Source organism: Plutella xylostella, chromosome 6 (assembly GCF_932276165.1).
Source record: "Plutella xylostella chromosome 6, ilPluXylo3.1, whole genome shotgun sequence".
Lineage (NCBI taxonomy): Eukaryota > Metazoa > Arthropoda > Insecta > Lepidoptera > Plutellidae > Plutella > Plutella xylostella.
Genome location: NC_063986.1, coordinates 5,151,354 through 5,177,613, shown reverse-complemented (window position 1 = coordinate 5,177,613; position 26,260 = coordinate 5,151,354). Strand labels below are relative to the sequence as shown.

Sequence of the window (26,260 nt, the reverse complement as noted above, 5' to 3'; positions counted from 1 at the left end):
TGAAAATATAATTAGGCCAAGTGCGGGGACTGCATTCGACGTTATGGACTTTTTTCATGAAGTGTTGAGGACGTCAAATCAAATGCAGTCGTGTCCATCAATGAGTTAGACTTTATTTCGTTGTGTTGATATGAACAAATCTGTAATACATCAAAAAAACATTCATCATCTTACTGCTACTATAGAGTGGTCGTAAGAATCAGACTATAAGGGCCTTACCACAAAAACTTAGACAGTATTTAGCAGGTGTTTAGCGCTGTCAAACGCCTACAAAATCTGTCAAAATTCATTTTAAACACTAGTTAAACAGTGTTTAAAGTTTTTTGTGGTAGCACAGTAAATGTTTTTTTTTCAAAATCTGCCTGTATGTTTAAAATATACAATTATTGATGATAACAGAACGATATAAAAACACCATTAAGGTGCCACACACTTTTTGTAGATGTGATAACAGTGGGTACTATGATAATTCTTATTTAACTTTTTTTCCTGTTCACTAAATTATTAATTTGTCATATGGTTGATTAAAAACAGGTAAGTATATCATAAAAAATGTTTTATTCGTATGTTTTGTGGATATCTCTATCTAAGAATATGGGTTCCTTGTTTAATTATTACTGTATGACAAAAAATATTAAGTAATATCAAAACCGGTGAAAAACCGGTTACCCGGTTTTGAGGCTGAAAACCGAAAATTCAAAACCGGTTTTGAAAACCTTCCGGTTTTGCACGCCCTAATTACAATACAGCAGACAAAATAATAGCGACCTCATTAAAATGTTTTTAATTTATTTGATTGCCTCAGAAGCGATGTTACCAGATTTGTCACGGAAATCACGACTGAACGACCTACAAATCATAATATGGCCGACCGATGCACTTCGACAACCATCCGCACACCTCCGGAGATTCCGGGATCTAAAGGTGAATAACCTACAGCAGCTGTGCATCAAAAATAATTGTCCAAGAATAGTCCATGATCTCTCTCGCATTGCCTACTTTGTAGCGAATGGCTGACACTCCGGCGGGCATCCAGGCACACTCAGGTACGCGATGCAGATAATTAACAACGAAATTGTTCGGAGACAGCTAGGCGCCTTACTTTGCGCGCGCTCCGCAGTACGCCCCGCAATAATAACCGACCGCGCGACCGGCACACGGTAATTAGAAAAACTTGGAACGCCCGTTTCCCACACATTACTGGGTGAATGTTGCGACTGTATCGCAATAAACTACCTAATGCAACACCAGAGCTGTAGGACTAGAAATGAGGTGTATCTCGAGAGATTGAGGTGAAAGTCATTGCGCTCAAATGAAGCAATTACTGGACTATAAAGGCTATTAAATATGCTTTGTGGCTGTTCCAACGTGAACGCGGAGGTCTAAATAGAACATTTGCAAAGTGAAGCGTTAAAGATAAGCGATTATGTTAGCGAAATGATCCTGTCGCATCTCGGTGTGGCACGGCCGCCGACCGCGACCGCGACCGAGCAGACCGTAGCACTGTGTCGCCCGACCCACATCTACCAACCCAGTACGTAGCATCTAGAACGGTGACAAATAGACAGAGCTGGTGTAGAACTTGCCTCTGTTTGTATATTACATTTGTCAAGGTCACATAAAATATGCAAAAGAATATCCGCTACGTGCGGGGCGGCCGCGGCTGCAGCACTCAAACTGGTCCATTTGAATATTAAACGCTCTAGTTGCTTACACTTCGCTCTCAATAGTCATGAAAATGTTGGCGTAGCTAATGCAACGGCGCTCTCTAATCTACCCCCGGACCGTGCAAAAGCAAATTTTTGCATCTAACGCGTTGATAATCGTTGGTAAACAACTGGACAAAATTGTACGATTGGTAAATTCAACAGTTACGAAGTGGGGCAGTGAAAAAGTGAAGTTTCGTCAAATGCACCACTTACCTGGTTCGCGAGAGCGGAACCGCCGTCGACGGAAGCATTGTGCGGTGCTCTACGGATCCACTGTGGGAGGTTAAATAACTCACGCGAGAGATCATCAACAATGTGAGAAACAAGCACGGCACACGCGCGTTTTAAGCAAACAACAAGAAAACTGCTGGCTAAACTCTAAATTGGGGGTTCCGCTCATCTGGCATAATCTTTATTGACCAAAACTCATTTCGCATAACTCGTATGGTCTAAACTTTTTTGGCCGAACCATCACTTTGCCAAGACTTATATGGCATAAGGCTCGTTTCGTCTAAAACTCTTTAGGCACAATCTTTAAACACCTAAGTTTCGTTTGCTCAAATTTATGTTCGTCTATAATTTATGTTGCTCAAATTTATCTTAATAAATAATATATTAAGTATGTAGTAAATGTACAAATTGTGGTATTTTTCTCCTACATCCCGAAAATCACAATATTGTATGATCAAAAAATCGAAAGTTAACGACCAATATAATTATTACAAACCCCATGAGATCGAAACCTAAAAATAGGTGCGACGACGAGCAAAGCGAGGAGGAGCGTGTTAGGTGCACATGTTCATCAAAACCAAAGCGAAGCGCAGCGAAGCGGAGCGGAGCGTTTTCCAAACAGCGGAAACAATACAAGGCACCAGTTTGCGCTATGTAGGGAGACGCTCCGTCAAAGTTAAAGCCAAACGAATATTATTACTTTGTATAAACCTATGTCATAGCATTATTAGGCTATTTAAGATTTGGCCATACCATTATTAGGCTAAACAATGTTATGCGAAATAACTTTTTACTAAACGAGATTTATGCCATACGATTTTCGGCGTAACGAGACTTTAACCAAACGTTACTATGCAATACGAGATTAGGCAAAAAAATCTTATGCCAAAAAAGGTAGAACCCTAAATTGGCAATTGTTCATGTTTTTTGAGGAGCAAACTTGATGTTTTCCATGAAATAACTAAGTTAGTACATTTATTATTGTTGTAAAGTAGAAATCCACGTAGAGATAACCTGATTAGCCAGGTCGGAAGGTACTCGTAACGCAGATAGAATCTGAAGCACACGAGACAGATCTGTCGCGTAGTTTCAGTGGAAAATTCCCTGTAGAAGTCGTGTGATCTGTTCGCACGCCCTTTGGTGTGTGTATGCCGTGTGCGTCTCGCTCATGTATGCGTATCAGTGTATGGACTCATGAATCGAAATAAAATAAGACGTGCAATAAATCCGCAGTGGTCAGGTGAAGGCATCGCATAGGGTCAGACAGCTCGTAGGTAATCCTGTCAGGGCTCCATTAGAGCCTGCGCCCGGTCGTGTGGGCGCCACAATGCCACTAACGAGCGCCCGATATCATCTGACAGACAGGAGACATTAGTTAATGCCCGAGACCTGACACAACGCAACACAGATAAGAAAAAAACGGACAACCACATATACCAATCGTTGCTTAGGAGGTCGTGTCGCAAACCGTGCAGAAACTAGAACTTGGGAACCATGATGTAGTTATGACATCTCATTATCTGTGAAGCGTTCACCATTATTCTTCTTGAAAATTTATAGACGATACTAAAAGCTGCGATTAATGCTACTATAAAAATTATAATAATAATAACAATATAGGACTAATGTTTTTAATGGCTGTAAGTGTAGCTGTAGTTGTAGTTATAGTCTAGTTAGAGAGTCAAGGGTTTAAAGAAGAAGCAACTATAACTGAAAGAGATCAAAACAACCGAGAGAGTTGCTCGCTACGGGCTGGAAGGATTGTGAAACGTCACGAGGAGCACAATGGAGAAAGCGGCGGCGCGTGAGCATCATGCATTACTAATGACGGCAGCATGCGTCCCCTAACGATTCCGAAAAGCCTTGAATTGAATCATGAGTGCGTGAGTGCTTTTTGTCTGTCGTCGTTCCAACAGTCCATAATGGAGATAGAAAAGGAGAAAGTCGAATTGTAAACAAGACGAAAACACATGCTCCATTTATTTACATTTCAATTGGAATCTCAATGGTTATTTAAAATAAAGGACTTTGTGAATTGTGCTTGGAAATGTTCAAATTGGTATTACCAGAAAAAAAACAACAAGACCGCAAACGCTTATTAGCATTATTTACCAGATATCCATAGCGTATTTAACTGTTACCACAAGAAATCCTTCGATCCGACCGACATTAGTTCGGAGTTCTGCAAACAATGTGTGCCTAGAAATAATGATAGCGTTTGACGGATCGTGTCTGTAATCATAACAACCAATACCACAGTGGAACACGAAAATAGCACTGTTTTGCGAGGAGTCTCATTTCACACACAAAAAATATAATGCTTTGCAGATCTTCGTAGTTATGAAATTGAGATATTCGTGCTAGTGAACGTTCAGGGTTACTTTACTAACCAGGAGAAAAAAGGACTTCTAACGTTTCCAAAACATACGTTATCATTGCAGGACCTACTGGTTACTTTTATTTTCAGACTAAAAAAACTTTCAATCAAGGGTAATAATGTTATGAAGCTTCCTGCTTACACCAAAAATCCTATAGAGATTTTATCAAATCTAGGTATATTCCATGTCCACTGGGTTCTAATCTGTATCCCATAATCCTCGTCACCATAGCTACAAGTAACCCCTGCAGCGGCGGCGAGGCGGGCGGCGCGGGCGCATTGGCTTCACTTTCACACTTTCACTGGGGCGTCGCCCCCGCGCGGTACCGGACACTACGTATTCCAGTCGCGCAGCCTGCGTACGCGCAGCCCGACTATTGTGGATGCCGTTTGCGAAAAGTATCAGCATCATCGACAGCCTTAAACATTTTTCTATAGCTTGGAATTCTTGATCAGTGCAAATGAACTTAAATATGTACCTATTATTATTTATGTCATCGTCATCATCATCATCAGTCTATAGCAGTCCACTGCTGGACGTAGGCCTCTCCCAAAGTACGCCACTGGATACGATCTATAGCTTTCCGTATTATTTATGTAGCTTATATCATCGTGATAAGTCTACACATACGTCTCTCTCAAGGTATGCCTCCGGGTGTGATAGCGTAATTGAAACCAATTAAACTATACTCACTGGCCCTTAATTTATGTTATGTGCCACAGTCATGAATATTTGATCAAGCTCGTTGTGTACAATATAGTACTGCGCCCTTGATGGAGTTAACTGTAAGGTGATTACGGGCTACACCTAAACGGGCAAATAGGAATAGTGGACATGGACACCCACTCTCGGCATATGGGAGGTCCGAGACTCAGTTGCAATTTTGTAGAAGCGTAAAAACTTAGGGCCTAAGGAATTTCCAAGTGCTGAATGCTACTTCCAATTTTAGTCGTGACTCAGCCTATGGTTACTGCTAGTTAAGGATATGCTGTCTTGCACTCGAATCTTTATTGCTAGTTAGTAATTAATGGATTCCTAAATAAACTCCGTTATATTAATGATATTTTTATTAAGGATCGCAGCGTGAGACATTGGAAACCGTTCAGTCACGATTCTGAAATTAACAAAAAAATCAAAGTAATCAAATTTAAGATAACTGCGGTACAACATAGACACTTTTACACTTCTTGGCATTAGATGTTCTGTTAGTTGAATAAAACTGTAACAGTACTTATCGGATTAGCGGCCTCAATATAGAAAAAATAAGAACAATTCTTAAACAGTACTACTTGATGAATGTGCAATCTTCGAGCATAATAACACTCGTTGTCGAGATATATGAACAATCACCAGGCAGTGGCAAGTACCAAGTACAAACAGACACAGCAGATAAATATCGGGCAATGAAAGAAGAACATTAAAGACCACCAAGAGTTATAGTAGGATTGTTTGTTCAGCAATTAATTGGAGGATCCTTAGACGTTGACGGTCCAGCTAGGGCTCGAGATGGCAGTGTCATAAAGACTGGATTGAGCCAATTAAAACCGACACACATAAATAGAAGTCATAAAGATGTATTGGAAGGGAACACGGAGTGCCAAAGACATATGGTGTCGGCTGCAGATATAATAGTGCAAGGAGTGAACGTCGAATCACGCCGCGTTGAATCATGCCGCGCCGCTCTGTAACCTTGTTTACAATGAAGGCTGTATGTATACTCTTATATTTATTTTCTCGCATCTCGTTTGCGGTCGGTTAGTATCACTTCCCAAGGTCCACTTGTCCCTTCAGTTCTGAATACGGACCTAGTTCACCTCCAAAGATGCAGGTTCAATTACTTACTCGAGTAGCTCTTAAAAGCGCCGGAGAGTACTTAAATAAAAGAGTTTCACCCCTTTTAATATAAGGAAGACGTACTTTTAATATCTTTTTTACGGCGTACTTGTCAGACTTGCACATCTTTACAACGTATAAGTTCCAGGCTTGTTAGCTTTAATTACCTTAAACCTTTTTAGTCTCAATTCAGCTACTAGTCACAGTACCAAAAAAAAAAGAGGTGCACTTTAATTTTCACTTAATCCGAAACTGTTTAGAAAGTGTATTCAAGTCTCGGATTACAATTCCAAATCGATTTCGACGAAGTCAGATTGAACTTTCGATTCTGAGTAAACCGATTTCGAATAATGAGTCTTATTTCACCTTTTATTTTTGATGCAAGAGCGCGTCGGGCATTTTCTATTATCGTAATCTTGTTGAGCATTGATCCTTTCTACTTGGACAATGGTAATATGAGGCTAATGCAAACAGGGAAACAGGATAACAGTAACGGACCGAGAATAGTTAAAGTTCCATAAAAGGCGCTTTATACATAAAATGCACATAATTTTCCGTACCGTTGAGTGACGCACGACAATTGTCTGTGGATAACACCATAGCCTGGTACCGCTTCCTGCCGTGCCCGGTATACATACATTCAATTATAATGTCATAAAAATAATAATGTAAATTATTGTGGAAAGTCTTTGTGTTATTTAATTACCAGAGCAGGTGTACGTGAACAATTTCACCTGCTTCATCTGGGGGAGTGTCGTTAATTTATGCCGCGCCGACGCGCCTACGAAATTAACAATATTTTTCGGTTACCCCTTCAAAAGGCGCTTTTGCCTGGAGCGTCAATTAGGCTCAAGAAAGTGTTCTGGAAATAGAAAGTGGATGTTCCTTACAATTTCCTTTGTTCTGGTGGGTGTCGGTAACTCGGTACGAGGCCCGATGCATCGCCGCATGATTAATGTTGCGTCGATCTAGGCGCGCGCGCACACCACTCTTGCATTTATTGCTGCGGTTCCCTCGTTTACTCGGCAAAACTTTCCGAGATTATCAGACAATGCTGTAAACGTAAGTAGTTACCTTTTTAATTTATTTACCGAGCATTCGCAATAAATGTTTATGTTAATCGTTCATGTAGCCGAGCAATCTAATGCGAGTAATGGGCTTCTAGAGTTATCGAAACTCCCTTTTTGATCACTTTTGCTATGTTCACACAAACAGCAGCTACAGGTAATCCAAATACATAGCTATACTATCTTAAAACATGAATAACGCGATATTTATTTTCAAGCGAATCCTTAGAGCAAACAAGACTGATTTTAGACAGATACTTAGGTACAACAAGGCACCAAAACTTTTAAAGCAAGATCGCCGAGGATACATTATAGAAAAGTACCATGGCTGCATTTCAAGTTTAATTGACACAGTTTGGAGGAAACACTTTATTTATATTCCGCATACAAAATTATGAATGTGGAGTGGTTGGTGCGAACACGTCCTGATGAAATCACGTTCACATGCCGGCCACCCCGCACCGCGATGCGTCGATTCAACCACTTTAAATAATACTTTCTAATGAGGACGGCAATATAATTTGCCCTACATAGTATATGCTGATAAGGCTGGCGCAGTACTGGATAAATTTAAAAACAATATAACATGGCCAAAATTGTTGACCTCTATTTGCATTTGCATTACTATTCTACAGTTCGCATCCCTACTATTTACCATCAAACTGAATTATTATTTTCAGAAAATTTTTTAAACGCAAGAGTTTATGGAAAGATTACAAATACAAAAAGTTACACCCACTGACCCAAATAACACATTCAGCAAACACCATACATCAAACCAAAGCTCTCATATAACTCTGCAGCTGAAGTACGAGTAGTAGCAGACATTTCTCTCCGAGAGTTATTGAGGTGTTTCCAGCGCATGCTATCGTGAAATACGCACATTTTTCCGTGCGCACGTGCACTAAATAGTCACAAGATCGCTAATTGCGCGGGAGCTAAGTAACGAGCTCTTAATTGAAGCATGGCCCAATTAGCATCGGGCGGCGTATCTGCGAACTCACTGGTTGGTCATACACACCCTTCTACTCCCATCTCATAATGGACGGTTGGTCGGACATTTTTCGTCGATTTTTTCTTAAATGCCTTATTTTTTATATCAAGATGAAAGCTACCTAAATATATTTTACCAACTTATGACATGATAATAATGGTGTTGTACCGGTTAATTGGATTTTGAAGAACACATTTCAGGGACAAACCTTATAATTTAGTTTATGACTCGGTTAGAATAACGTATTGTTACGCGTCGTGAAAAAGCGGCGGTGGTAATTAGGATTTGTAATTACGCAGCCAGGCAAAGTTCGTTACGAGTGTTCCAAATTCAAATTGGGAGCGTTGGTTGTTTACCGGCGGGGTGAACGACCGGCGGTGAAAGTCAGGACGCAGATATGGGTCAGGTGGCCGTTTACCCTGGCGTCGCCTCATGTCGCATGCTCAAGCGGAATTTGTTAGGGATGTCGTTTCGGCTCCCATATGATTAATGGCCGCGACTTTTAGACCCAGGGAATGCCGGTTCGAAGTCGACGCCGGGGCGATAGAATTCAAATTCTTTCAATTTAAACAATGCATAACAACGCTCCAGTTATAACGGTAACGGCTTATCATAAATTTGATTTTCAGTGAGATATTTATTTACATCATTCGTCAACCCGTATGCATAAATGATTTTGTGTTGATGCATTGAATTGATGTTAAGACCGACTTGTTGATTCACAACAACGGTATCACAGCCATGTTTACAGGATATGAAATTCAAATAAGAACAGAACGACCAGCTGGCCGATTGTTATCAGTATTAAATCAAAAGGATTTAGTGCATAAAATAAAAAGCAATATAACAATAAACTTTCAATGGAAATATCTAATGAACAGTTTTCGGATTATAATATAGGTCCTGTTATTCGTTGTCATATCGTTTTTTTACATCAGGGTACGGATTCAAGGTTGCGATATAGAACCGGCACGGCAATACAAGGCTATCAATACCATCCCAACATATTTATAACATCAACTAATAAGAATCCCGACTTTCTAAGATCATTAACCGAGATATCATCAACTGAAAATATCCAGAGTCATCAGAGTCATCACCGATGCCATCTGAGGTGTTCCCAAAAAAATAACATGTCTTTGTTTATAGTCAAAAACATTTTCTATTATGTGAACGGATACTTTGTCGGGACAGGAAGAAAAAATACCTCCTATTATGTTAATTGAACCTTTTGAATGACGTCGCAGGGGCGAGGAATGCTTAAGGACTGATTCTACTAAATGTGTTACAGTTCAATGGTGTGTCGATATGGAATATAATATAATACAAAGGGTCATAAAACAATACTTTGACCCCTCACGGGCAATACAGCAAAGGAAGTAATACTGCTTATTCGGTAATTAGGTATGTCAATTATTTACAAATAAAAAAATAGTAGAATGTGGTCTCAAGTTTGAAGCCATCACGAGTCACGACAACTTAAAAAACTAGTTTCGTATGCATAAATCTTGAAACAAAGTTTGTCAGGAAGGCGGGCATTTCAATCTCGATTTTAATCCTGACGACCAAAAAGACGCCCCAAAGAAGTTATATAGAATATCTAGTTAGATAGCGTCTCTTTTGAAGCAGATTTCAATGGAACTAGTGAGCGGTAATCCAAAATAAATGAAAAGGGAGTTGAACACAGTTGTATGATTTAGTTATTTCTTGATTCAAGCCATAAAATATACATAGGTATTGATAAAAGTTGAATAAACCAGAAGCATCTAACAAGACATAAATATAATACACTTTTTGTATTGTTTATTCAGAGTACCTCTAGGTATATTATTGTGTGTTATTTGTACAAACTGTATGTACAGTTCCCATGTCGTAAAGCGCCATCAATCCTGAATGCTCTCACCTACTCAAAGCTTTTCAAGGACACCAGACTTTCACCGAGCACTGTTCCCGTGAGAGAAAGCCACTATCAGGGACTTTAGGGTCCCGTGCACGCGTAGAGCCTTGCAGTGAAAGCTTTTGGTGTTCGAGCTTTGAAAGCTTTCGGTCACTATAAGAAGAACGTAATTAGAAAATCCATATTAATGTTGCAAGCTACTTTTTCGGTGAAGGAAATACCAAATTCTTTCACGAAAACCAAGGCTCGGAACGTGATTGAAAAAGCACTAACCGGAAGGGCCCAAAGGTTCGTAAGCTCTTTCGAGCTTGACCATATATTTTTTCATGGCGTGACCCCTATAGCAGCCAAACCGTGAACGAAACGGAACGTCAAGGACAACTTTAGAAAGGGAATAAAAGTTGAGCTTTCTTAGAAAGCTCTCGAGGAAGATAACCTCCTTAATGGATGTGAATAGAATTTGAACGCTATTTATCATTTCCGTTTCGGTACTATTTTGTTAAGAGGAACTCATTGTGATGAAGCTGCATGACGAATGATTGTGTTAACCAATTTAGTATCCACATGATATTAGTAAACTTAGAAAAATATAGTCTTTCTACAGCTTAAACATATTTATAGACTATTAGTGTATGTATTTAAAAAGTATATTATGCTTGTAACTCATAATAAGTATGAATATTATATTCTAAGACTCGTTAAAATTTACACGCTTTCTACTGAATTTGACACTTTGATGGTCGTGCAGAACATAAAACTACACGCAAGGCATACGTTAACGAAACGACAGATAAATCATAAAAACAATATTAGCCCAGTAACGACATTAGACTCCCTGGCGATACAGATAATACGTTTCAGTTATAACTTAGGTCCAATGCGGAATTTCAGTGATAGTATGACAGAGTAATAAATATCAGTGACCTGTGACCCCCATGTTCGTAATTTAGAGCCGTATTTATAGTAAGGTAATTGCAGGAAGATGCGAAATGTGTTCATTTGTTTGTGTAGGCTTCATAGAGCATGGAGAACGGCCGTCTACGCAATGTTATGGGGCTTTTATGGAGGTGTTTTTGATGTTATACAATGCTATGGCGCGACTTAAAAAGGAAAGTTCGAGATATAATGGTCGTAAGCTTCTTTAATAGAGGTATGCTATATTAAAATATATTTGGTGGGTTTATCTTTTACTCACTGAAACTAATGATCATTAAAAATAAGCTTATTTGTCTGGATTTAAATTTGATTGGGATTAAACCAACAATTGGATAAATAAGCTGGTCGGGTTACATCAAATTACTTAATAAATAGGTCGGTGCATCACTTAAAACACTTTTTTACGTTACAATGGCTTACTGGCTCAATTCAAATAAAAAGGCTATACTTTATACGGCCAAGTGACGTTTAAATGCTTTCTACGTATCCAATTGAGTATAATAACGGTCAAGTGTGGTCGCTCTGTAAATTCCAGAGGAGCAGAGAGCACATAAATAACTCTCACTGGGGTAGTTCCATAAATCAGTACAAGTTCTAACGTAACCTTTAGCACGAGTGCTACATATTCTGGGTTGATGTATAGCCGATGGTAGCAAACCAATTGCGAATAACGCTTACATACCCTAAGGGACGATAGATTTTATAACTATTAAAGCTTAAACTATAGGCATAACGTTTTAAGTAGCGCGCAATACATTTTTGACATGCAAAGTTATCACCCAGCAGGGGTTTCTTTGTCAGGCAAAATATTAGCTGCTGCCAATAAAATTTAAAGGCTTGAAACTATGCCAGTACGACGACGGCGACGTTCCGCCACACGGGACCCTAATAAAAATGCATTCAAAGAGGCGACGCGATTGTACGCGGGGCCACTAAATATGTCGCATACCCTTTTGTAGATCTCCGCGGTGTGGCCGCGGCTTAAGCCGGCTACAGGGACGGGCTGTGGCTTACCTGCAACAAAGAATATGTCGTAAACATCACAGTCTCAATGCCGCTTCGAATTAAATTAAAATACATGTATATCGATTACATCTTTGCTCCGAATTCAGATGGTTAATCTTTTCACAAAGGTACATTTGTATAGATATCAATCTGGTCAATGGGCAATCAATTCTAGTTTTGCTTTCAAGCAACTGAAGTGCTCCTATTTACCAAGAAATCCGAATGACGAAATAGACCGTCCATCAATAGCCATATATTTACCATTTAAAGGCAGAACAGGTCCTAAATCACAGACGAAACGTATTCCTAAGAATATAGGATAATAAAATCCGAATGATTGATTGATGCGGCCCAAGAATAAGATACGACCAGTGGGGTCTTGTGTAGACGTGGAGTGTCGCAGTCGCCGGCATGTAGGTGAGCGGCGGTCAGTGGGCCGCCGGCCGCGACGGCTCGTCTGCCCAACAAAGGCGACCCGGAGACCAAGACTTAATCAACGTCATAACCCACCGCTGACTTATCACCTCCGATTAATCCTCGCCTTCCACAAACAAGTAATCTCCAATACCCATCCCCGGAACTCGACTAACAAAGGAACCCGAAATTAATACCACGAATACCGCAGCTATCTTTGTCTCAAATCTAAGAAAGTTTTCGTTCCAATAGCGAAATATTTAGTTCAAAACGATAGTATCTTCCCAATAATACAAATAAATGTTTCCAGTTAAACTGATTTTTGAAAGTAAATGTCGAACGCGTCGTAATGAACGAACGGCTGCGGTTAGCTTTTATCGATCTTCTAAATATTTCCAGCAAACGATTGCTCTGCGGCTGCGATTGAATAAAATATTGGAATATCGGAAATACATTTTATGGCTGGACATTAAAGTTATCATCTTCTTATTGTAGAAATGTAGGATGAATTGTGTCTGCGACAGTCCGGAGCTCGGCGCATAACAATGGGATCAGATCCTACACGACATTTGTAAAGTTCAATTGAAAAAAGTAATCTGTGAAGTATGAGTAGTGCCGAGTCAGTATTGTGGGCGTTATCGTGAGGGATCGCGGCGCGGCGGCGGCGGCGTGCGAACCGACATACATACAAACATACAGAAATGCATCGCATTACTAATCTGGCCTCTTAACATTCAAAGTATGTGTTGCAGTGAACTTTACCGATCGCATGATTCACGGTGGGAACTGTTCACGGCTCGCGGCTGGGTAAATACGGTACCCGTGTCGGCACGTCGCTGAGCGAAACGAAACTAACAGCGACCGTTTCTCTTGATGCTCACACACTTTTACCATTGATTTCCCACCAATAATGCAATCATACAGTTGAATTAATATTGCAATTGATTTTACAGGTTTTATATAAAACTGATGGCATGGATTTGATCGTATATAAGCCAGCAAACGCACGCTTCACAAAATATCACCTACATCGAATGTGGATGTTTCCGGATCATTAGGTTATTTGAATGGAGAGGCTCGGGGGAGGCGGCGCGCGGCTCCGAGGCAGCATGTCGCCGCGAGCTGACAACTTCCGGATAATCCAGACGGAACCAGTAAAGCCTGACCAGTACACAATCTTCAAACCAGTTAAATATGAGAGGACCATTCGTAAATTGTGTTCATCCTCTTTGTTTATTTAGACATGGTATCATTATCAAGGCACTATCAATTTAACTAGTTATGATAATTACAGTAAATCATATTATGTTAGCACAACTATTACCTAACGTAAAAGAACGGTGATAAATTAATCATTCATGCAGCGAGGGAGTAGGTACCTAAAAACTGTACAAGATCTTTAGAAAGCTCAACAGACAGTATACATTACCCAGCAGCCATTACGGGAGTGAGGCCACTTCGCAAGTTCCACCCCGCCCGAGGCCTGCGGCTCAATATGGATGTTTATGTTGAATTAAGTGTTGATGTTATCGGCGGCTGCTGTTCATGCAGTCTCTAGCCAATTGTTGCTAACAGCTTAATGGCACTGTTATTGAGAGCGGACTGTGAAATACTGCCCAACATTAATTAAGGGTAATCAAGATACTCCTAGAATGGGATCGTAGGTTAAGGCGTTGAAACGTTAAGAGCTGCTACTAAGGTACATACCGAGCAAAATTATGGCGTTTAGGCTGTATTACTTTGTCAGAGGTACAAACTTTGACGTCTGTGCAAAATGACCTTATAAATTGTAGTGAGTTACAGAATGGGCGGTAGCAGCGACGGCGATGGCTGATCTTGAGGCCGGCTCGGGTACATTTGTCGCTGTCTCCGATATGGACACTTGTCAAGGCGCCGCGATCACAAGCACGAGGTTGTAGTTATTTTCGGTGCATGCCGCGCTTACCGAATAAGGCATTACCATAGTGCATTGCTTGCATCACGCTGCCACTGGTGTGAGAACTTCAATGGAACAAACATAATTTTGATGTGATAGCCCATAAATCACAGGCGTGATCAATAAACAAACTTGGAAAACTTCATAAAATTTGTTATGAGAACAATGCACGTACAATAAAATGTAATAAATTAGTGGAGGACAAAAGCGTTCAGTTTGTGTATCAAAGTAAAAATAGTATAGTGAAGCCCAGGCCCGGCTGCGAGCGCGGTCGTGACGCGCCGCCCGCACTCCCTTTAGATACGCACGAGTTACACCACAATCTAGAACAACCCAAAAATACTGAAAGTAAAAGCCGAATAATGCACGAGGTTAGATCAAACCACCGGATACTGCTCGTGACATTATTCCGACCGCAATTTTCGTAGAAAATGCACTTGATGGGACTTTAATCGACCCCTTTGCAAAAACGCTCAAGTGAACCATTAACACATAAATCAGGACAGACTAGATAGAGAAATAAAGTAGCGGCTGCCACAATCGAGAATAGTTTATGAAGTTAAATTACGTGTATTTTAAAAGGCGTCGTCGGAGTTATCATTACCATGCTCCGATACTCAAGTAAGCTCCAATCAGCTACAGTATGCCTCTGAACATCTCATTTCAACGTGACCGTCTTAACAGATAAATTGTCGTTGTTAGATTATAATGAGTGGTTGAGGGCGTGCGCGGCCGCACCTATCATCCATCATAGGGCATGTACGTATGAGTCAGCTGAATGCTTTATTCGTCAATATAATTACAATCGTCATCATGGTTTTACAGCTCTATTGTGAGGTTTGTTGACTGATGAGTTGATGACACATTAATTTGCTTCGATGCATATAAACTGTGACTGTTAATTATTTAATGAATGGTATATCGAAGCTTGAAATTAATCCGAAACAAGTCAAGCCACTTTGAAGATACCAACATAAAGTGACGGAAATTGATAGCAGGTACAAACCTTCATGTAAGCGTGACGCCTGGAAAGTTGAGGTAAGATTATGATAACGAGTTCATAATAGGATTACGACGTTCAAGTGACCCACTTTGACAGTACAGTTAGTTATCAACCCACACGGTTATCGGCAGTCTGTGACAATATAATGGAAATACGTATTTATCGGCATCCTTGTTAGCGGCTGATTACTAGTCGTCGCAAGCTATAAAGAGATCCATCCGTCAACGGGTGGAGAAGACAAGTAGTTATTATCTATAGTCGTGACTGCCAACGAAAGTATTCCAGTCATCAGTCAGGTCTATTGTGATGGGGACATTATGTCAACTGGAGGGCGTCTGAAAGAAGGTGACAGTAGAGCTGGTGAAGGCAGAGAGACGTAAAGGCTGGTGACGTGAAGCACGCAGGTAGTAAAGCACGCGCATTCATTCAACGGGTCGGACCATTTCTTTCTCTCGCCGTGACTCACGAATTAGGGCTAAGCCGAAATTGTAAACACCAAACTATATCGTGAACACCCACTCACAGAGACACTGAGATAAGAAAAGCCCCATACAAAAACTGCAAGTCATCTACTTTTGTCAGTAGGGGCGAAAGGGGGCATGGGGCATAGGCCAATAGATTAACTCTAAAGCCACCGACAATTAAAGCCGAGGTGGGATGCAAATATGCATGATGAGCGCAGACAAAATAAAAATACAGCCCAAGCATCGGGGTGAATATTTAAAGAGGTCTGACCAAAAACAATATTTATGTATGAGCAGCAGCATCATGCATTCAATACCTGGCCTGTAAAATAACTGATAGATTCATTCTCCATTATTTATTAAGTTACAGCCCTATGAAATATTAAGTTGTATTATCTCAGTGAATACCATTTGTATGTATGGAATATTTGTTATGCTTGCATAATTTAGATTACTGTTTCCTAATAGTGTTTTTATTGCATCCAGTGAATAACTCCCCAACACAAGATTTTCACTGCCAACTTATTAGTAGCGAAGCTATCGTAGGTAGTCTAAATAATAGCTGTATTAATTCCGAAGATGCAAAACACAGATTGGGCTAGAAAGTGTGTTGAACACAGACAATGGGTAGAAGTGGAGCGGTGACATCGCGGCTCTCCAATTAACGAGTTAAAGCAAGGCGTCTCTATGCACGCGGCAATGCAAGCCACGCCGCGCGCGCGTTCAAGACTCGCCAATCTGAGATTAAAATAAAAATAAAATAAATAAATTGTCATTTATTTCAGGCTAGACACCCATATTACACATTATATAAAACACAAACATACTTACACAAATAAATTAAATTGTAGTATTACAATTATTATCAGTTACATATATATACCTATTACATAGGTAAGGTCATTTTTATTTTCGTAACAACATTTATTTTCGATTATCATCATAACAACGTGTTTGACACTCAGATACGATCTCGGAAGTTATCTTCTCCGTGCTGTTATTGTGTTTTACGAGAATATTTAACAAAATTTTAATTAACATTTTAGGTTCTCCGTGATAACAATTTAACTCGTGAAATTTTGTTGATAATTTAAATTAAAGAACTTTGTAACTGTACAATCACACGTTAACTCAACGTGCCACCGCAAAGGTTTAATCTTCCAGTAGGATATTTTTAATAGTGTAATCTCATATTACATAGTGTATTAAACTTGGCCACACACAAGCACATGTCGTATTTCGTTGAAACACATTTGCAATTTGCATCTGATCATCTGTAGGGCAGGATAAACTGTTATACGGACGCCCCTTTATAAATCACAGGACGATTTCTTGTTTTTCATATAGAAGTAAATGAAATTTATGTTATACTGTGCTGAAATGTCAGAGGACTACATTTTATTACATAATATTTCAATGTGACTTGAATGTAAACTGTATTGCATCTAGATTTTATGTATATTGACTCCTCTTTACTGACTAGTTCATTGGCATGCTTTATAAAACGAATTTTAATAGTAAACATGTCACGATGATCTACCAACTATACACTAAGTTCAGACCAAATAGTTATTATTTTTTTGCACCTACCTTTGTTAAATGATTGTAAAACTGTATGTGGCATTTTTTGTGTCAAATAAATTTTACTCTATTCTAATACCTACTGACTTTCCCTACTTGCACTTGTAATTAATCACGATGTGCGTAGGCCATTTTAATGATCCAACGCCTTTGTCGGTTCACTGATACTTTTATTGGTAAAGTCGCTTTAATTATTGCAGCCTTTGTACTGTTTAATTATTCACTCTGTGCACATCATTGGTGATTGATGTAACCAATCAGAGAATAGCAAAAGGCTATTCAGTCCGTCGCAGAGGATCATCTAAGGCGGTGCAAGTATGTTCTATGGGTAACTGCCTGTCTACATGGATCAACACGTGAGTTTATGTGACTTTAATTAAATTCCATTGCCTTCAACTGGATATAGACTCCTTTAATGTTGACCAATAAAAAGCGGGCCTATAAACGCCTCGTTATAAAGCTATTCGCAGTTTTTAAAGCATTATTGAAAGAATTGATGATTTATTAACTGAACACAATTACCTTTGGAAACAGCTTTTTGATTGCAGAAATGAAGGTTTACGTGGAGAATAAACGTGACCGCAAGAAGTAGTGGCTGTATCGCCCGCATACAACAGTATTATTTATATCGTATTTATACTTTAAGATCACGCATTCACTAGCGATCATAATTCTCGACCCGTATCAGTCCATTAATGGTCACAGGGCTGCTTCCTTTCCACGATGTGTCTCTCTAGGGCCTAAACCTTTTTCTGATTAGGTGCACCTACATAATAATTTTAAGTTATGGAGTTAAATGCCGTCTAACTACAGTACCTACTTTGAGCGACTGTTTGTAATGTACACTCGATCAGAGTGGCTATTATGTTAAACAAGTAGGGTGAGTTGGGTATGAAGAATGCGGCTGGTCAGAGGCTGGTCACAGGATCCTCGCTCCAGTGCCCACACCATCAGATGAATGTGTCCCTTTGTCGGGTCTTCACTGACCGCCCTTTCACCGGAAATTTCACCTGTATACTATTGTATTCAGAGCTCATATTCATGTTATGCAGTCGAGTGGTTTTTGTCTTCGAATTTGAAAATTATACGATACGGTAAATCAAATGGGTAATTATAGGTTTCCCTCTTGGATGTCAACGGTACACTTAGCACAGTGCGAACACAAGTTCGCCTATATTAAGCACCTAGATTTTGCATGTAAATAAATTATATTATGTTCTAATAAGCTAGACGCATGTTGACTCATCACGTCGCGAACGCATACCGCAACGAGCGGGACACACTGTGTGAAATATAATACTAATAGATACGAGAGAGGTATTCAGAACGTGACTGTGTTTGTGTTACACCACGCACCACGGCGACACGCCACGTGAACCTTATGTCTGGATCATTACTGCATTATATTTTATCCAGTCAGATTCATGTATTCTTAATTGCTTACACTTGTACATTTATGTTTAAATTTGTGCAATAAAGAATTAAGTAAATAAGTGTTATAATTTTGTACTTACGTATTATTTATTTTGTTAATTAATATTATTAATAATAAACTTTTTATTATGCAATACATTTTTTTAACAATAAACACATTTCGTCACCCGCCCAGCTGCTGTCGCGTAGCAACCGAAACGCCGGCGATGCCACGCGTGCGACGTTGCCATATTTATCACTATTGATAACTTCCAATACCTCACACTAACTGCCAACTAGCTACGACAGAAAGAGATGGACATATGTTTTTTCTGTTACCGCAACGGCGCGGTTCATGCAACGCCACGCGTCGACCGCCGCCATTTTACGTGCGCATTGTTTAGTCAGTGTTCGCTAGCGGCAGGGAGGCGCGCGTTTTGTTACACTCCGTCGGTGACGCAATCTTTCAAAATAAAGAAAACATGGCTCCACCAAACGATGGCTGGACAGAAGAACTATCTATAAGATTGATTCGTGAGTTCAAAGCCAGGCCGATGTTGTGGGATAAATCCCACAACCTCTTCTACAAGCCGCAGACCAAAATGGAAATATGGGAGGAGATCGGAGCCATCATCGGCATGCCCGCGAAAGCCTGCAAGCATAAGATGAGCATTCTCATGTCATCTTTGAGAAGAGAAAAGTGCAAGCTGCGGCGCCTATCAAATGGTAAATACTAAGCACTTCATTGATTTTTTGTTCATTTCATCTGTTGTTCTCCTTTTTATATAAATATCTTTATATTATGAGAGGTAGGTAGGTACGGAGACAAAAGAAACATAATTTAACTTTTTTTTTACAGGTAAACCCTACAAATATGTGTCAAGGTGGTTCGCCTTCAAAGAACTGAGCTTCTTATGGAGTAACTCCGCAGATTATTCTTCGTATTTAAATGAATCGGTAAGATGCTTTTGTATGTATCTTACCTAATTTATCCTGATCAATCATACAATCATTTCCTGCTGGATACAGGGCTCTCTCAAAGAGTGCCACAACTATCATCCTAACGTGGTTAGTGCATCGAGCCGAAGGCGGAGGGTCACCCAGGCTAAGTTTACCTGTTCTCGGTCTTTTGGGGTAGTCCATAACGATTCTTCGGCCGATATATGTTTATGGCCGCCAAATTCCATCTCAACTAGCAGAATAAATATTATCAGTACCTTTAACTCTTTAGCTGAGCCGATAGGGTAATTTATTACATATATTATGTTTATTATTTCCAGGGAGAAAATGAAGAAATCAACTTAGAAAAGAGGGAATTGGATACAGGTACAGATTTAATACTGGTAGAAGGTATGAGATGTGAACAAGAACCAGGTATGGAGTATGAACAGATAAAATATGAAGTGGTATCTGATGATGAAGATTACCAGATTGGTTCTCCTATGTCAGGACACACTATGCCTATAGAAGCACAAGTGACACCTAAGCCTAGCACATCGGCTGATGAAGATGTGGAAATAAAAGCTTTTACAGAATTTATAGCGGCGAAGTTGAGGAAGTACGATGTTAAAACTAAAAACACTCTACAAAGACAAATCTGTAATATTATATTTGAAGCTGATCAACAAAACGGGAATTAGTAATAAGGTGCTGCTGAATGTGATAGGTATTGTGATACAAGTGTGCTACCGAGATCAAGTTTCGAATTGATAACGACTATTTTTATAATTCTTACAGTAGTTAGTGTGAGTGATTTAAGTAATAAACAATGACTGATTATTATTAACAAATGAATGATTTTCTCTCATTACACTCTATTTTTATGGAGATAGGTGTGGTGGTGGGTAGTAGTAATGGCGGAAGACGCGATGGTGTGGTGTTCTTGTAAGGAGAGGCGCCTACGTCTAGCAATCGACTCACTATTGGGCTATGATTTTTCGTAGTATGTACGACTAAGTATATTTTTTCTAATAACATAATACCTATTGGTGTCCAATAAAATTATATTGCCTCAATTACGACTGCTATAAGGATTAATTAATTTGACACACCTACAAAATACTGCAATTTAATTTAACTTAGTTAGCTTATGTATTAAATCACAGATTATCTAAACATGTTCATTGGATGCAGGACTCGGTCACAGAACATAATATTATATCATGCACAGCTCGACAGTGATGACGGTCAACTTAAAATTAAAATTTAATAGCATTACGTACAGGTTGGAAAATAATATGAAAGTGTAACAAAAACTAGTTTTACGTGTCAGCGTAGCGTATTACTTTCAGTACGATAGTTATTCCATGAAGCGTTTACGTATCATGTGAATCGTTTTGTAATAACATTACTATAAAAGCAGATCTTCGCTACTGCTGAAGTGACACTGTGTCCCGAGTGCCAGGGCCTCACTCTATAAGACGAAAAACGAAGTTTCGGAGGGCTGCTGCGCGAGCCACGACTATATTACGTTGCAACAAACGTGCCATTTGCAGGCCAGCTCCCGTTCGTTCGATTTTCGTCAGTATAGAGTAACCCTCCAGGCTCCGGCGACGCGGCCAAGGATACCGGAGAAGGGGCTTGTGTAACTAAAAGTGATCTTCGAGGGGTTATGAAATTCATATTGTTAGTTAGGCATCTGCGGCAGCCAGATAAGGGCATAGGGCGGGAAAGGTTAGCGGCGTGGTGCGTGGATCAATGCTCAATTTGTAAAAGGTCGCCGTTGCGGCGCGAGCGTGAACATGATTGAATTGAAACTACCTAAACATCATAGCTGAAGTGAAAAACATTTTTTTTTACTTTATTGGTAGGTATACAAACCTATATAAGTGTATCTAGTATCTAGTACAGCCAGCTAGCTAGCTGTATAAGCATGGTACATCTACTTATACTTTTGAACTTACTGAAACCAAATTCACAAACAACCAATTAGGTAAGTAATTAAATTGACGGTTAAAGTGAAGAGTGTTGATACAGAAATTACAGAAGCTGTGGTTAAGTTTTAGTTTAAAATTTACGCGTGTGGATAAGGATAAGCTGTTAACATAAAATGAAAGTGTTACGTTCAGGATTGTACGAGTGAGATATTTACTATCGCCTTTGAAGTAGCTTCTACTCGTATGACGGTAGAAAAGCTGGTACAGAAATTAAGAAATATGCAACTGATACATTCACGATTACCATCGACTATAAAACCGACGAGCAAATCGATATCACCTTGAACAGCAAATTAAATTAAGTCCGTTGCAACTTGCCCACTGACAATGCTAATAATGTTAATCTTGATTTTACTTTATATGTTAAACATAATGTATCCACAAAATAACATAGCATTTCATATACAAATGTAATTCTTATTACAAGGAAATAGGCTGCGCTCAACAGAAGCATAATGTTAGCACTGATGATCGATAAGTTGATAACGATTAAGGCCGATTATATCTTCATTACCGTAGCAGTGTGTGGTCATTTGTTTCATAAATATTTGCATCAGTAATAAGTAATAAGTCAGTCGACGGGTTACTTTGACCGGCCGTTGAAAGTAAAACGATATTGATAAGAGCGACTTTCGGTCAGAAATGAGAGAACAAACCAAACAATTAAGAAACGAGGCCAGCCGAAGGGCCCCCGCCGTCGCCGTCGCCGTGCGCGGTGAGAAAACACTCGTAGCTCACATTCGAACACAAGGGTCACGTGATATGCTCCTCTACCTATTTACACTTTTTCTAAAATAACATATAGGTATGTCCCACAATATATTAATAACGCTTTGCAAACGGCACCGACATAAGGTCTGTGAAGTGTTATTTTTAAACGTATTTTGATAAAGCCTTTAGTGGGTCATAACTCATATCACATATCGATCAACAAACGCAACGATCTATATTAAGATATCAATGTACTTATAAATTGCCCCACTTTATAGATTGAGGTGGGATATTTGCAAGTAATCGTTTCTGAACCGTTGAGCACGAAAGTGAAACAAGTGCGCCAAGGCTGTCCGGTGCGACTCCTCAAAACAAGTGACCTTTAGTCGTATCCTCGTTCCAGGAGGGCTACTCTATACCGACGAAAAACGAACGACCGAGAGCTGTCGTGTAATCGACACGTTTAATTCAACGAGATACAGTCGTGGCTCGCGCAGCACTTCATTTTTCGTAGTTGTGAGTGACCCCCAGCTGCGACACGGCTTTGTGCGAATTCCCCCGGCTTCGCTCGTAAACAGCCCAACTTCTAGGTTAAACCTATGTAAATGCGTTTGTTATTTAGCACCATAAAATCGCTAACAGATACACGCATTTAGAAACGCTTCGACTTACAAGACGCAACCTACATCGGCAAGGATGCTGTCGAAACTATTTTTCTCAGGCTCGTTATCACTAATTTGCTAGTTTCGCAGCGGGACTTATTTGAAAAAAACCTCCAAACACCCATGTATTCTTCTACTAAAGTTTATGCGATTTTAAATTAGCAGAAAAAATAAGAATGATCATCTTTTTGCCGGCAGAAATAGTGACAGGATAACAAGTTTTTTGTTCTCGTTACCTAAAAATGTGGCCGAATACAAATCGTTTCATATTAATTATATTTCCAATAAAAAGTTATGCTATGTTTCCATTTTAACATGGAAAAAAAAATATGGTTAACGTCACATTGAATAGTATTTTAATTTTCAATGTTTTATGTAGTATGTTAAGCCCCATCCATACGCTTGCTGTTTGTCACAAACACGGCAAACAGCAAACAAAGTCACAAACACCAACCACAATCACCGAACACAAACAGCCATCCACATGCTCGGCGAACGCTCATAACATTCCGAACCGGCAAACACGGCGGACGACGAGCTATTACTTTCGGGTTGACATATTTTTATTATACAGGGTGTTGCAAAAAGGGTATACTAAGCCGAAACCTACATATGCAGCATGTTATATCTAAGCCCGAAACTGAAAACAGAATTTGGAAATTCGCGAAAAAAATATTTTTTTTCCATAGTAAAAGTCACGTGACCAACAAAGTTTCTATGGAAAAAAAATATTTTTTTCGCGAATTTCCAAATTCTGTTTTCAGTTTCGGGCTTAGATATAACATGCTGCACATGTAGGTTTCGGCTTAGTATACCCATTTGCAACACCCTGTATAAATTAAAGCAAGAGAAAGAAAAAAGGAAAATAAGAAGAAAGCAAAGACGATGGTGGAATAATAATAATAATAATAAAAAAAATTAAAAACTGACTTCTTCTTTTTAATTATTATTTTATTTTATAGTTTTTAGTTTATTTGCAATAATTTTTAATCAAAAGTAAGATCAAATGATACCAAAAAGTCCTACTAATCAATAAGAATCATTCAAGCCTAAACACGAGGTAGTTGCTATATACCGTTGAGGAGTTCCCTTGACTGCCTTCCGTTTCCATGATCAGATCAGCTCAAGGTCACCATCATATTTTTTTGTTACAAGAACTATATTTATGTTTTTAATTTCATTAGAATCGGTTAATATGTGTCCAAAATGGAAATTCATACCCTATTTTTACCCCTTTACCCACCCTTAGGGGTGAGATAAAATTCTGAAAAAAAAATGGGACCACCTGGGAGCTCAACCCAATACAAAATAAAAAGAATTTTCAAAATCGGTTCATTAACGGCGGAGTAATCGGTGAACATACATAAAAAAAAATGCGCGCCAACGAAAAAGTGTAGCAAGTTGATACGTCCGCCTCCCGCAATGCTAGCGCGCATACTGATCGCTGCCAGACGTGTGGATACGTAGCGAACTGTTTGCCGAACATCCTTTGATCTGGCAAGAAAAACCGACACCGATGCCGAACACTGGCGAACACGAACACAAACAGGCAAACAACGACAAACACCCATCCACACGTCAGTGTTTGCTGTTTGCTGTTTGCTGTTTGCCATTGTTCGCCGAGCGTGTGGATGGGGTATTACACATCATCATTCATAGTTTGATGCGTGCGGGGGCGGAGGGATGGACGTTAATGGGTCGTTTCAACGATGCCCGCGAGAATTTATACATTCATTGACCATAAACATGATACAGGACTCTCGTATGGTTTACAGTCATCTCTTGACGATTTAAATTTATTGGAACCAAAGCCATTACACATTTAAAACGTAACACAATGGACAAGATGAGAATTGCATATCATTTATAGGTATTTAATAAAAAAAGCAAGAAGATCAAAAAAACACATTATGAATACAAAGGCCGAACATATACATATAAATATTGTATACAATATAGTAAATCAGGTTATTAAGAAGGTTGATTTGGATAAATTTTCACATTTCCGGCGGCACGGATCCGGAATAAAGATGCATCGGACGAGAAACTCGGTCGACACACTTGTGTGACATTTCATTAATTTCTGTATTTAATCGAATAATGTGAAACGTGTTTGTGATGTGCTCGTGATGTGAACCCGGCTACTGCATAACGGGCTGTTCGGCTTCGAATGACATGTTCTATTGCAGAACGCTGACTTGAATATTTTAGTTCACTCGGGTTATTACTTACCAGAAACGCTGCTTGTGACACTTATAAGTGGATGTTTATGGATAGACTCGTAATGCATAAAATCGATAATATTCCCGGAAAACAGGAACTAAGACTTTACAAAACATACGTTGCTAAGGACCTACATATTAGGGACATACACTATACAAAATTAATTTCAGCAGACTTGTCGTTTGTAGTTTGTTTGCAGTCCGTGCATGAAACAGAAGAAACAAGTCGTCACAGCGGGGCAATCTCATTTGACAGGTAAGCGGATATGCGTAAGGAACCACTAACCACAACAATGGTGGTTACTTACAGAATCTTACTTACAAATCCTATTACCAGCCATGGCTACTTCATATATCAAATAACGCGTAACCCCTGCCGGAACCTCTGACATTCCACTGTGTGACATGATCCTGAAGGATCGGCAACTCTAAAGTCATACGCGGAGGTTCTCGGAATAAAACATGATGTGTGCGGAATAACATTAGGAGCACGCGTACCGTGATTATGTGACTCCGATTACTTATAAAAACAGTGAGGTAACGGTCGTGTCAAAAGAGGTTCTTTGAACATCGACGAGGAAAACACTGCCAAGAGACCATACCAGCACATCGTGCACAGGGAAAAGAGCTGTTGTCAGGGCATGCTTCAACAATTTGATAATCGTTCGGTGTTTATAATATAACCTCAGTAATGTTGTTTGCCGTTTCTGGTCACGTCAGCAGACCACCTATTGTTTTATAGACGTAACGGCTTTACTATACATTGATAAAATAGTTATTGCGCATTAAAATAATAACAAACTATAGCCGTGATGAGGTGAAAGGAGCTGCGAGCACCAGACTGGATTTGTAAGCAATTTCTGAAATT

The 26,260-nt window shown here is 39.5% G+C and overlaps 2 protein-coding genes across 4 annotated transcripts in view; one reads left to right on the top strand and one right to left on the bottom strand.

Moving 5' to 3' along the window:
• Nucleotides 1-26,260, bottom strand: part of LOC105398238 (CCR4-NOT transcription complex subunit 6) — a 106,165-nt gene that overhangs the window by 35,761 nt on the left and 44,144 nt on the right. The window lies entirely within an intron of this gene.
• On the top strand, nucleotides 19,250-20,661 carry LOC105398199. The gene is made up of 3 exons (XM_011570255.3): nucleotides 19,250-19,587; nucleotides 19,721-19,818; nucleotides 20,142-20,661. The coding sequence occupies exons 1-3, from the start codon at nucleotides 19,344-19,346 to the stop codon at nucleotides 20,499-20,501; spliced, it is 702 nt and encodes a 233-aa protein (XP_011568557.3). The 5' UTR covers nucleotides 19,250-19,343; the 3' UTR covers nucleotides 20,502-20,661.

Bases quoted from the DNA above. Each gene is read 5' to 3' on its own strand.
- LOC105398199 (XM_011570255.3), top strand. From the start codon at position 19,344: ATGGCTCCACCAAACGATGGCTGGACAGAAGAACTATCTATAAGATTG. The intron at 19,588-19,720 runs GTAAATACTAAG...TTTTTTTTACAG, and splicing joins GCTGCGGCGCCTATCAAATG to GTAAACCCTACAAATATGTG. The intron at 19,819-20,141 runs GTAAGATGCTTT...TATTATTTCCAG, and splicing joins CTTCGTATTTAAATGAATCG to GGAGAAAATGAAGAAATCAA.